The sequence below is a fragment of the Gekko japonicus genome, unplaced genomic scaffold, assembly GCF_001447785.1.
Source record: "Gekko japonicus isolate JY-2015 unplaced genomic scaffold, Gekko_japonicus_V1.1 scaffold163, whole genome shotgun sequence".
Taxonomy (NCBI): Eukaryota; Metazoa; Chordata; class Lepidosauria; order Squamata; family Gekkonidae; genus Gekko; species Gekko japonicus.
The window spans coordinates 331,235-343,652 of NW_015161950.1; the positions used below are offsets into that span (position 1 = coordinate 331,235).

The window sequence follows — 12,418 nt, forward strand, 5'->3', positions numbered from 1 at the left end:
GTGGCAGCAACGGGTCTAGGACTAACCAGACAGATGTGACTATGACAGGCAATTTCTACCAGCTCAGGGAACCCACACAGCCTCTTATGAATTTGGAGAACCAGGTTTGTTTGGAACTGTAAACCTTTCTTTCAGTTACAGTATGTTCTTAGGGTAGCAAGTCATGGCTTTGGATTTGCTGCCATGAGGTAAGTTTTGTGGTGATCAAGAAGACCACTGAGACCAGACTTGTATGAAATAACAAAGAATATTTATTTATGTACAGGTTGTTTTTAAAGAACAAATCAAGCAGCACAGGTCTCCAGACAGTCAAAGAGGAAACCTGGCTGAGGCACATAAATTTAAACTAGTTTTGGTTTCAGAGTGTGGTTTGACTTCTCTGTAATTCTTGCAGATATAGGCCCCGGTCACACGGGCCGGATATAGCGGGGGGGAGGCGTGACTAATTGCCCCGGCGCAGTTTGATCCGCGATTACGCGATCAGACGCGCCGGCGGCACACCACGGGTCCTTCCCTCGGCGTCGGCGGGTAAACGAGGGACCGGAGGGGAATGCCATGCGCCGGCGCGATCACACCACGGGAGTCTGGAGGCCGCCCGTGGCAAACGTTTACTAGTACCTTGGAGGTACTAGTTTTTTAACTCGCATTGTCGGCGGTAAGCCACGGGTGCGCTCCACTTCCCAGATGTTGGGGTGTGATCACGCCCAGATAATCCACCCACCATCTGTGCCTCTCCCGTGGCAACTTTGCCATGTGACCGGGGCCATAAATAGGTTTTCGTTGACTAGCCACCAGGTTGGGTCTTTACATACACAAAGGATTCCACTCACACCAGTCTGGCCTTTCCCAGGAGTCAGGCTAAATGGTGCAAGCTCTGCTCCTCACCAGAGACTGGCCTAACAATTGGATACTCTATCCTCTCCCAGAGGTAGGGCTAAACTACTTTGCCACACTACCAGACAGCTACCTTTCAAACTGCTTTCTTGCTTAGGCAGACTCAGAACTATCACTGCACTCTTCCTGAGGCAGATCTGAACCAATACTGCTGCTGTGCTTCCCTCCAACATTTCCTCCCTCTTCTGAAAGGTGATTGGATGCTGGAGCAGCATTCCCACAGGATCAGCTGAGTGGCTGTTTTCCCTTCAGGGCAGGACAGCCTCCTGTCTATCACAAGTACAAATAACCTGTAAATCTATACAGGAAAAATGTCCCGTCCAGTTAGGGCTTCAGAGTCACATGTATGTTAAAAGGATTAATGCATACTTAATGCCATTCAATTCACACTGCTCCGTAACAAAAGAAAAGGACAATTTTTAAATTATTAGTTAAGTGTCATGTAAATGGAAACACTTATTCTTTAACAAATTTCATTAACACCTCATTTTAGAGTTTAATTTTAGAATAGAAATATACAAACATAAGAAAATATTCAACATTGATGCCAACTGTCAGGTGATTGAACCTAGTATTGGGTCTTCAGTTGTTGGGCAGAGACCTTTCCCAGCCGTGCTACCTGAGATTCTTTTAAGTGGGGATGCCAAGGGTTGGCATTGAGCTCTGTGCTCCTGGATGAGCAAAGCATTACAGTGTTTTGCTATTTGATCCAGGCTTATTTCATGGAGGATGATTTAGCTCAGCACTTCAAACCAATGGGATTAAGTGCAGAGTTTCTTAATGAGATTCTTCTTCTTTGAGAGCAGAAACATTTTTTCTCTCTTTGCTGTTTCATTGGCAAGTGGGCTCCTGTATAATGTCTACAGCAGAGGGATTTATATTGCCCTAGTTAACTTCTGTTTAGAGTTAACAAACAGGGACTTGTGATAATTTGCAGGGGAGGGGGCATCCAATCCCACCCATCTTTGCCTTATCCCTTCTTCCCCCACCCCTTCTCTCTTGTCAGTACAGTCAGTTTGACTCTCTCCCTCTCCCTCCCTCACCCCCACCTTTTCTCTCTTGCAGACAGTCTCAGTCTCCCCTGCTCACCCCCTCTACTCTCTTGTAAGCACAGTCTGGCTGGCTGGCTGGCTGTCTCTCTCATCCCCTGCAGCCTCCTGTTGGACTGCTGCTGCCACAAAGCATTGGTTACCCATGCTGAATAAGTGATTTGAAACTCGTATCTCTCACTGCTGCTGCAGTCAATGCCAGTCGGTACATTTGGAACGACTTTTACCAACAGTTTCACCTGCCTGGTTATTTTGCCCTTGAGCAGCCTCAGCTGGCAGGCTCTCCTTCTAGCAGCTGCTGCCTGTGGTAGTATTAGTGATTCAGCCTCAGACACACTCTGTAGCTTACAGCCCAGCCACAGACACACCCCATCTCCTGGCCAGCCATTTGGTTCAAATTGTGGTGGGTCGGCAGAGGAGAGATGTTGGAAGGGGTGCTATGGAGGTTCTTACTCCTTGCTGGCACCCTGAGGCAGCAGTAGAAACAGGAAAGTTGGCAGAGGGCGAGGGATGTGGGGAATTAGCAGAGGAGGCTCTCACTTCTCCTCCTCTGTCCCCCTACACCATTGCTTGCAAGGCAGTTGTCTGCTCCAGTGCAGACAACTACTTTCTTTTGAGGGGGTCAATCCCCCCCTTATGTTATGGTTTGGGATTTTTCTGCAAACTTGAGGGAGAAAAATCTTTTCTCAATGAGGCCCTACTCCACAGATTTAAGTATCCACAGATGGAACCATGTACTGATAGTTTGCTAGGCTGCAGCATGCAGCAGAACAGATACGACAGATGTTCCAGGTTGAGAGGATTAACACTTTGCATGAGGTGGCTAAGGTGTGGATGGTAGGACAAGGTGGCCATAGTAGGTGAGCAGAGGGTAGGGATGGGTTAGGGAAGACTCAGCAGTTGGAGGAGCCTGGAAGTTGAGTCTAAGGTGAGAGGCAAGGAATGAATGATTTAAAAGTGGGCTTTCAGTTGAAAGTAATATGTATTGAAAAGGGAAACACTGCTGGATCAGCCAGGAGATACCCTTCTTGCTACCCTCCCCACCCATTTTCAGAAGAAATAACTGTTATATATATTTGTTTATTATCACCATTTAAATTTCTGTTTTTCCCCCCTGTTACTCTTTTTTTATTCTTCCCATGAGTCCATTTAACTGCCCTATTGAGGGATATGGATCCCCTTGTAAAATCCAAACCTTCTGTTACGCTTCTCACTCCAAGCCCTTGGCATATGGCAGGATATAAATTTCAAAAGAGCTTTTTCTGCAAAAAGGGAGAGGTTATTCCAGGCATAGGTTCTATATCTTGGTGATTTATGAAACACAAATGTCTCTCAGAAATGTTCTGTGCTTGGTGCTGCTTAATTTTTTATGATGTCAGGGGCTTTGAGAGACATTCAAAGGTTTATAAAGAAATAAAGTTAGGCATTAAAATCCCTTCATGTTATAATTAAGAGCCGGAACATGAATTGCATGCCTTAGTTGACCCATTTTAGAGTCTTTGAGGTGTCCAAAATACTGCTGAGCTCCGGCAATCCTGGAGTGCATCGATATCCTCTAAGAGGCTGATGAAGCCAAATTTAAATTAGTGCAGCTATTGGATGTCAATTTGAGAATGGGGAAAGCCCAAGAGATGTTGGGTTTCAGTACAAGTATGCTACAGTGTAGAGACTGATTTGCGTAGAAACACACATCTCCTTTTGGATAGCTGGAAGCAATTGACTTTGAGGTTCAAGTAATTGTGACTTGTGGCAGTGTATAGTGTTAGTCAGAATGTGTTTAATAACTGAGAAGATGGTCATCCTGCCTGAAGGCGAAAGCCTTATGTATACTGTTGCAAAAATTCTCGTGGTAGAATAATTTACGTATACAATGGTGCCCTTGCATCTTTTTCTGGGTTCATGGAACAACTTAACTTATGAAAATGCTTTCTGTGAGCATCTGTGCTGCTCACAAGTGTCGCTGTCAAGCTGCTTTCTCTCAGACAACATAATAACCAATATATGAAAATCCCAAAAGGCAATGAACAGTGTAATGGTATAACTTATGAACTCTGAAGATATCCAATATGTCCAAGCCAATCCATTGATACCTACCTACTCCTGGATAGTTCAGGCTAGGCTGATCTCATCAGTTCTCAGAAGCTAATCAGGGTCGGCTGTGGTTAGTATTTGAGTGGGAGACCACCAAGAAGGTTCAGGGTCACTACTCAGAGGCAGGTAATGGCAAACCACCTCTGAACATCTCTTGCTTTGAAAATCTTACAGGGTCACTGTAGGTTGGCTGCAACTTGGCAGCACTTGAAGTGGTGGTGGTGGAAAGTGCTCTCACATTTGGTCACTCATTCAATATAATTTTGTTGGGTTCTCCCCCTCCCGCCCATTGTATTATTGGCCATATTAAATATAAACTGACTTATTCTAAGTACCATGGCATCAAAAAAGGGCATGTTTACCAATCACCCCCAGCTGCTGTTTGCCATGAGAGGAAGCACACAAGTGCCCATATGGTAATGTATTTGTCTCCTTGCAGGGCATATCCAACCTGAGTGTAGCACAAGTACAGTAAGCATAAACTCAGAATGGATTCTGTTTCTGGTTATAAGGCTCAGAGCCTGACTGAAGATTATGAGGAGGAGGAGCTTGGACAAAGGGGAGGGGAGTCAGGTGACTGACCAAAAGGGAGAAAGAGTGAACTGCTAGAAGGCTGTCTTTGAAGACAATTTGTAAACTTCTAACTGGTGCAAACTATAGCAGCCTGCTTACTAACTGGAGCCAGCCACTTAGCACATATTACGGCCCCTGCCACACGGCAGGGGAAAAGCCTCTTGAGGCGCGGCTTTTAAAAGCCGCGCCAACGTTGACACGGCTCGGTGGGATCCCACGGATCCCCGGCCGAGCCGCCTTTTCTCCCCGGCGCGATCAAACGCCGGGGAGAAAAGACGGCCCTAACCGGGGGCCGGCCGAACTGCGCATGTCGGAGCATGCGCAGTTCGGATCCGGGCCGGGGTTGTGCCGGCGCAAAGACGCGCCGGCGATCAGACGCCCGGGAAGAGGCGCCTCATCCATTTGAACCAACGAGGTAGGTGGTTCAGTTTGAGGCGCATTTTCCCGGGAAAGGGACAGTTCGGCCACGGAAGCAAGACGCTTCCCAGATGTTGTGGTGTGATCGCGCCGGTTTGATCCGGCCCCAAACTGTCCCGTTCCCGGGCCAAATCGCCTCGTGTGAACGGGGCCTACATCTATTTTGAGAACTCTGCAATGGTTGCCAGTTAATTTCTGAATTTAATTCTAGGAGCTGATTCTTACCTTTAAAGCCCTTCATAGCCTTGGAACCCACATACCAATGGAACCTCCTGTCCAAGTATCAAGCCATGTGGCAGCTCCATTCTTTGGTCCAACACCTATTGATTATTCCCTCCTCTATGGTAGTTGGGATGGTCACTCTTAGATCTAGAGGTTTTTCAGTGGCTGCTATTTTATGCAATAACCCTTCTGAAGCTGTTAGGATTGCACTGTTAGTTACCTCATTAAACTGGGATTTTCAGAGTCAATTCCAGCTGGCCCTAATTGTGTCAGTGTAACTGGAGAACTCTTTATTGAAGATTGCTCAGTGTAAGTTTAGGTCTTTGTTGGCGGGTCTGTTAATGCAATAGGATTCTTTGTATCTAAGTGCATCTTGATTTATAATGTGAAAGGTTCTGATTACTAGTGTGATTGTCTGATACCGTGCTTCCCCCCCCCCCCCCCCCCCTCTCTCTCTCTCTCTCTCTCTCATATTTCTCAGTCAGGGTGATGAGATCAGGGACAGACAGGTTCATTTTCCCTGTGTTGTGATAATGGCCAGAAACTCTGCTTCTTGCCCCCCATATGTGTCTAGCAGCAGAAATGGAGGCTTGATAGTAGCAGGAGGTGGATAACAACCTTAAATACGGCTTCTTCCTGCACTACAGCTCCAATCTAAATTAGCACACGCCTCCATCACAAGGTATCAGCTTAAAAACAAAAACAGGAGATTCGGACCATGGATCTGCTGCATTGCATGGGCTTTGTTTGTTTATATTTCATGTAAGGCTTTGCTTTACGTTAAAAGTGGTTTTTAGCAATTCATGGCTTGCAGCTAAATAACTATGCATTTTTCAATTACCAGTGCTCTTTGTCCTGTAATATTTAATGTAATGAGTATATTACTTATTTATTACTCATATGATTGTAATCTGCTGATTATTTCTTAAAATCTTAATGAACTCATAGATTTCAGGGATCAGGTTTAGTGAATTGTTTTTCCAAAGCCTAACTAGACATTTTGGTTTTTACTTGTTCTACTTGGGGACTTTTAGTAATCATCAGCTGAATATTCCATAGAGGAAACTGAATTCTCAAGACTGTGGGGTCCTGATTCAGACTGGGACTGTGGCACACTGGGATGGGGCATGACATGGGGCATTATCTGCCCACTAGGGGCTTTACGTGTTCCGGTGAGAAACTTTCAATGAAGCAAATAGGGTCCCGAGGCAATTTCGGGTTGGGGGAAATGTCATGGAAAGGAAGACAGAACCCCATTCTCCTTGTGTACTGTGATCCAAATCTGAATGAGAACCCCATCCACGTCAGATTTGAATTCCCAGTGGGAAACTTGCAGGAAATGTCTGACTAAAAGACTTAGTGGCGGACAAGTGTAAAACATAATGTGTAGTTAGGCCCTATGTGCCTATACCTTATAGATTTGATAGGCCATCAATTATTTAATTTGACACCATTGTTTCTAAGGACACTTGTTTTTATTACAAAGGTTTTGTATGCACTGCAAGCCAGAAATAGAAGAGGCATCTGTACTTTGTCTGATTTTATATAGTGTTTATACCTTTGCATTCCACATCCCAGTCTGGTAGTTTCATCTGCATGGCCAATTCATGTTTTTCCCTGTTATCTTGCCCTAGCCTGTCTGGATCATATACTTTTCAAAGAAAGCTTTTCTGCAGCTTTATCACCAAACTAATTTTAGGCTTGAAAGCATTTAGCTGATTAACCACTTTAATTAATCAATTAGTGCTTTGATAGCAGATTAGCAACGTGTTACCAATTAATATTCTGTACTGTTGTATAGGCATCCTCTTTCAACTGTTAATGGGTGTTAAAACTGATTAATTTTAATTAATTGAATACAAAAGTGACTGTCTGGGATCTCTTATATATGAAAGAAAGAATATTGTGTTATCCTCTGGGATTGCTTAGAGAAAGGAATTTATTTCTCTTGGTTTTGACTCCAGAGTCTTTTTGGTACTCTTGTTACAGTCCCTTCTCTCATTCTAAAAACTCTGACTTGGGACTAAATCCGCTTGAGGTCAGCAAACTTATAGCTTGCATTTTATAAATGAGTTCCATGTGTGCTAGATAATCTCTGCTGTGGAGTGCACTTAAAACTTCTATTTGTACAAGGGCCCATGGAAAACTATTGACTTTGTACAGACACAGAAAGAAGTGTGACCCATGGCAGAAACTAGCCAGTGCACAGAGAACTTGTTCATAGGATCCAAGCCTGTTGCCTTAAGTGTACAACCCTTGTCCAAATCCACACTCACCATAAAATTCTCTGGGGTGACTTTTGGCCAGTCATTGTCTTCAGCCTAATGTACCTTATAGGGTCGTTGTGAGAATGAAATGGAGGAAGGGAGAGAACCATGTTTGCCACTGTAAGCAAACTGGAGGAATGGTGGGATAGAAATGTACTGAATACGTAAATGAACCAGGTTGTTTATACAACTTCAGTTTTGTGCAAAGTGGTAGCAATGATCAGCAGTGGAACCCAGCTGTTATTGTTCTTGATTAAACCATCCAATTGATACCTTCCACTCTTGTGGTGCATGCTAGACATCTCTGCTGTCGTAAGGGATCAAGATGCTGCAGAAGCATTCTGACATATATCTGCTCCCATGTGTGACTGAACCCTTAGGTCATATCCGTAATCATTTATATGATTTGTGCACGTAACATTTAGAAAAGGGCACAGAAGTAGATTCAGTCACATATTTGTTTATTACGGTTTTAATCACACCTTTGCTCAGTGGAGCTCTGGTCAGTGTGTATGGTTCTTCACTTTGTCTATTTTATCGTCACAACAACCCACTTTGCTATGGTTGAAGCCTGAGAGAATGTGAATAGCCCAGGTTTCCCTGGTAAGATATGTGGCTGTGTGCAGTTATGAGCCTGGGTCTCCCTTATGTATCTCTCTAATCACTGGCAAAATATGGATTGATCCATTGACTCCATTCTTTTAAGATTTACTTTGGTTGAAAAAGAGTTCCTCCAATGGAGAAACATCAGAGGAAGACTTTTTTAATTGAAGAAACTCTTTCTGAATGCCATGCACATGAACTACAAAATGGATTAATTAATAACATTATCCAGCAAATGAATCTCTTTCTTTTTTTTGGAATAAAGACTCTATAGTACTGTTAACTCTCCCCTCTCTTGTTTCGATACTAAAACCTAATTATGAAGACATCAGTTCCCTCAAGAGGGTATCTCTTGTTCTTGCTGGTTCAGTCACTGCACCTTAATATTTATTTGTGACCTGCTCTGATAGCCACGGGGACCTAAAAATAACCATTTAAAATTATTTGATTATTCAATACAGTCTCCAGTGTCAGACAGATTTTGAAGACCTACAGCCATAATTTGTTTGCATGATCTCCATGCAAGATGTGCTTATAACTATAGACAATAAAGATTGATACGCTTGTAATCACATTGGTTTAACATCAAAATGTAATTTAATGCATTCCATTTATCATTGCTAAACTTCAACAAATCAAAATTTTCAGCCCTAGCCAGTGTTGTATGACATGCAGCATGCTTGTTGTATATCTTAGCCCTAGTTTTCAGTGAGGTGGCAAACCTTGTCTGGTCTGTATCACATCAAGCTGCAGGTGGAAGCTCATATGACTGAATGTGCCTCTAATAATCCCTGCACATACAAAAATAATCATGTCTGGGGGGGGAACATCTGATTTTCTGTATGGAAGAACTATTTTGTATAGAAGAATGTAATTCATGTGAGTCTCCACCTGCCATTTGAAGTGGTACTTAGTAAGAACTAAGCCTTGGTGCTCTGTATATTTTAGTTTGCTAGTTGTCTTGACAGAAGAAGAAGAAGAGATTGGATTTATATCCCGTCCTTCATTACCCAAAGGTGTCTCAGAGTGGCCTACAAGCTCCTTTCCCTTCCTCACCCCACAACAGACACCCTGTGAGGTAGGTGGGGCTGAGAGAGCTCTGACAAAAACTGCTCTTTTTCAAGAACAGCTGTGCCAGAACTATGGCTTGCCCCAGGTCATCCAGCCAGGTGCAAGTGGAGGAGTGGGGAATCAAACCCGGTTCTCCCAGATTAGAGTCCACGCACTTAATCACTACACCAAACTGGCTGTCTTGGGAGCAAACAAGAAATTTGATTGTTTAGTTGCAATAACTATAGCTACAATGTATTTTCCCCTACTGCTGCATATTTATACACTGTTTTCTTCCAGGAGGAAGTCAGTGCCCAAACATCAGCATGCTGCAGGAAACACGCAACTGCAATGAACATCCTTGTACAGTGTACCACTGGCAGACAGGACCTTGGGGCCAATGTATAGAGGATGTCTCTGTGTCGGCATTCAATTCTTCTACCAGCTGGAATGGGGAAGCCACCTGTGCGGTTGGGATGCAAACAAGGAAAGTCATCTGTGTAAGGGTCAATGTGGGACAAGTAGGACCCAAAAAGTAAGTATAATAGACTTTCTGGTATCCAAAAAATTGTTGCCCCAAACTCTTTAAGTATTTGCATTTTCCCGTTTGTCTTCAGGAAGCTTCCTTGGAACACACCTGTACTGATATAAAGAATGTTGCTTTTCCAGATTTACAAGAATTAAAATCACATTTATTGTTTTGCTTTTTTGAATGATGTAAATAGCTTAGAAGAATAAGGTAGTAAGCAATGATTCTGACAATAAGAAAGGTAGCACATAAAATAAAGATAGAAAGATGTTGGTTGGTCTTGGAACCACCATGTTAATGTCACTTAAAAAGCTTTTAAAAAGCAGATGTACATGAAAGTCTAAATGAGAACTACGTTTTAAACTCCCCTTAATAGAAAAGGATTACTGTGATATAACAAAATCAATGTTATTGGCCTTACTTTCAAAGTAACAGACTTCATCTTATATTACTTCAGTTTAATTTAACCTTGAATAAGGTTGCAAAGGAAAAAAATCAATAGCCTGGTTTGAAACACAGTAGCTAAGTTCAAACATATAAACAACTGGTGGAATTTGGCATGGACTGCTTGTCACTGGAAGATCACTAAGGCATGGATTTAACATTGCAGTGGAGATGGCAACTAAGAAGAGGAATTTACTACACAAGTGGGGACCAGCAACAAAATGTTGCGTGTTATTAATGTCTTTGTCATAGTATAGTTGGTTACTGTTTAAGTGGCTTTCTTGGAGTAACTGATTTGTTAGCTTTTTGAAATTTCTCATTTTGGCAGGGCATCCTCTTTTGTGAAGTACTTTTGGCATTGCATTGTTCTGTATGGTACTGATGAGGGGCTGTTGTTTCTGACAGAAAAGGCAAGATTCGTTCCATTATTCTGAGCAGTGCCCTCTTAAAGGCGGAGACAGCTCTGTGACATCCTTCTGGGAAGGGAAGGGAGTGACAGTTGGAGCCCTCTTTTCCCCTTTTTCTTTTTCTCTATTGAACACTGGAAAGACAGCTGGTCTAGCCTTGCTCCGTTCCCTTGTGCATAGTCAGCCTGCTGACTGAAGTTGGCTTCAAAGAGGAGTTTGCCTGGGAATTGCAATCATTTTGTTTAGGTGAGGTGAGATTTCAAAGATTGCCTTACTGGGCACTGCAGGTTTTGAGGCGCTCTCCTTCTGAATGCCCTTGTTGAAAGCAGCTGTTTAAATGGCCATTGGTTTATCACTGGATCAGCCTGAGGCACCTTTGCTTATTCAGTCTCTTGCCTTGCTGTGGAGAATTGTGTGGCTGCAGGACTCCAGTCTTCTTCAACCTGAGATGAGTCCACATTTACTCACGGCACCACAACTGTCTTTGGTAGTTTATTTGTCTGTCAGGGTTGGTAAGGGACATTTTAAAAGGTGGTGTGTACAAGCTGACACTGGTTGGAGGAGATCTCGCCTCCTCTCCAACTGACCCCTACCTCTCAGTTACTGTGCCCACAATCCATTAACGATGCCCCAGCTGTAATTTTATAACTTCCCTCAGGCTTCTAGTCAGTCAGAAGAGAGAAGCAGTGTCCAAGCTGGTGGTGGTGGGGAAAGCAGTTAGAAACTGGAGAGAATGTTTTTAAAGGACAGCAGAGCCCACAGCTACAGAGATTGGGGTGAGAAAGATCCTTCTATCTTGCTTGCAAGGCTTTGCAGTTGTAGGCTCAGATGTCCTTTTAAAACTTCCCTCTGTTATTTAGCCATTCATACTGCAGAAAAAACAGCACTGGATATAGGCAAGTGGCAGCGAGGAATCCTCCCCAATTCCAGCTCCAGTTCTGCTGTTGCTTCCTCCTCTCTTCCCCCACCCATTATCTCTCTCTGACTCTGTCTGTGTGTTTCTCTCTCATGCTCAGCCAGTCAGTCTTTTTTGAACTGGTGGAGGGGGAGAAGCAGTTAGAAGCCCCCCCCGAAAGTTTTTAAGAGGACAGTGGAGCCTGCAGCAAAAGAGGTAGGGGTGAGAAGCTCAGATGTCCTTTTAAAATGTTCCCCTGCTATTTAGCCATTCATTCTGCAGGAGGAATCTTCCCCAATCCCAGCTCCAGTTCTGCTTTTGCTTCCTCCCCTCTTCCCCCACCCATTATCTCTCTCTGTCTTTCTGGCTATCAGCCAGTCTGTCTCTCACTGTCAGTGCCATGAGGGCTGGAGTAGATCCCTGTGGTGGCCATTTAAAAAGGTATTGGGGGGAATGCAACCCTCCCCAAGTCTTTTTTAAACTTTTTGGATTTTTCCTGTAGACCCACAGAGTCCCCTAAATCTGTAGAAAAACTTGATGGGGGAGAGTGTGCCCTCTGTTTGCGGAAATAAGTATCCACAGGCAGAGGGGATTGGTGAGAATTAGATATATAGATAGTGGCAAATGTATCAATGCCACACGGCAGAATTGCAGTTTACCACCTCCTGGTTCAGTCCCAGGAGATAATTAGGTATGGGTTCCTCTCTACAGTTTGTATACAGAACTAAAGGGTATTGCTGACCCTTTTAAATGTAAAAACTCAACCTCTACCAAAAACGTCCTACCTCATTGACACAGTGAAGAATCAGTTTGCTGAGTTATGTCATCCTGTGAGTGACATGACAGATTATATACAGAACTACATAGGAAAATAGCATTCCTTGTTACACTTCAGGGATTAATGTAAACTAGCCACAATAGCCAATGTATACCATTCAGCTTTTTTACCAACTTAAGTAGAGAAAACCTCCTGTGGG

General features: G+C 43.6%; 1 protein-coding gene across 1 annotated transcript in view; it reads left to right on the forward strand.

Annotated features, from left to right (window-relative positions):
• Nucleotides 1-12,418, forward strand: part of THSD7A (thrombospondin type 1 domain containing 7A) — a 322,475-nt gene that overhangs the window by 226,044 nt on the left and 84,013 nt on the right. Inside the window, exon 9 of the mRNA XM_015429430.1 lies at nt 9,467-9,701. Within this exon, the coding sequence (XP_015284916.1) occupies nt 9,467-9,701 (235 nt within the window). The remainder of the gene's footprint in view (nt 1-9,466; nt 9,702-12,418) is intronic.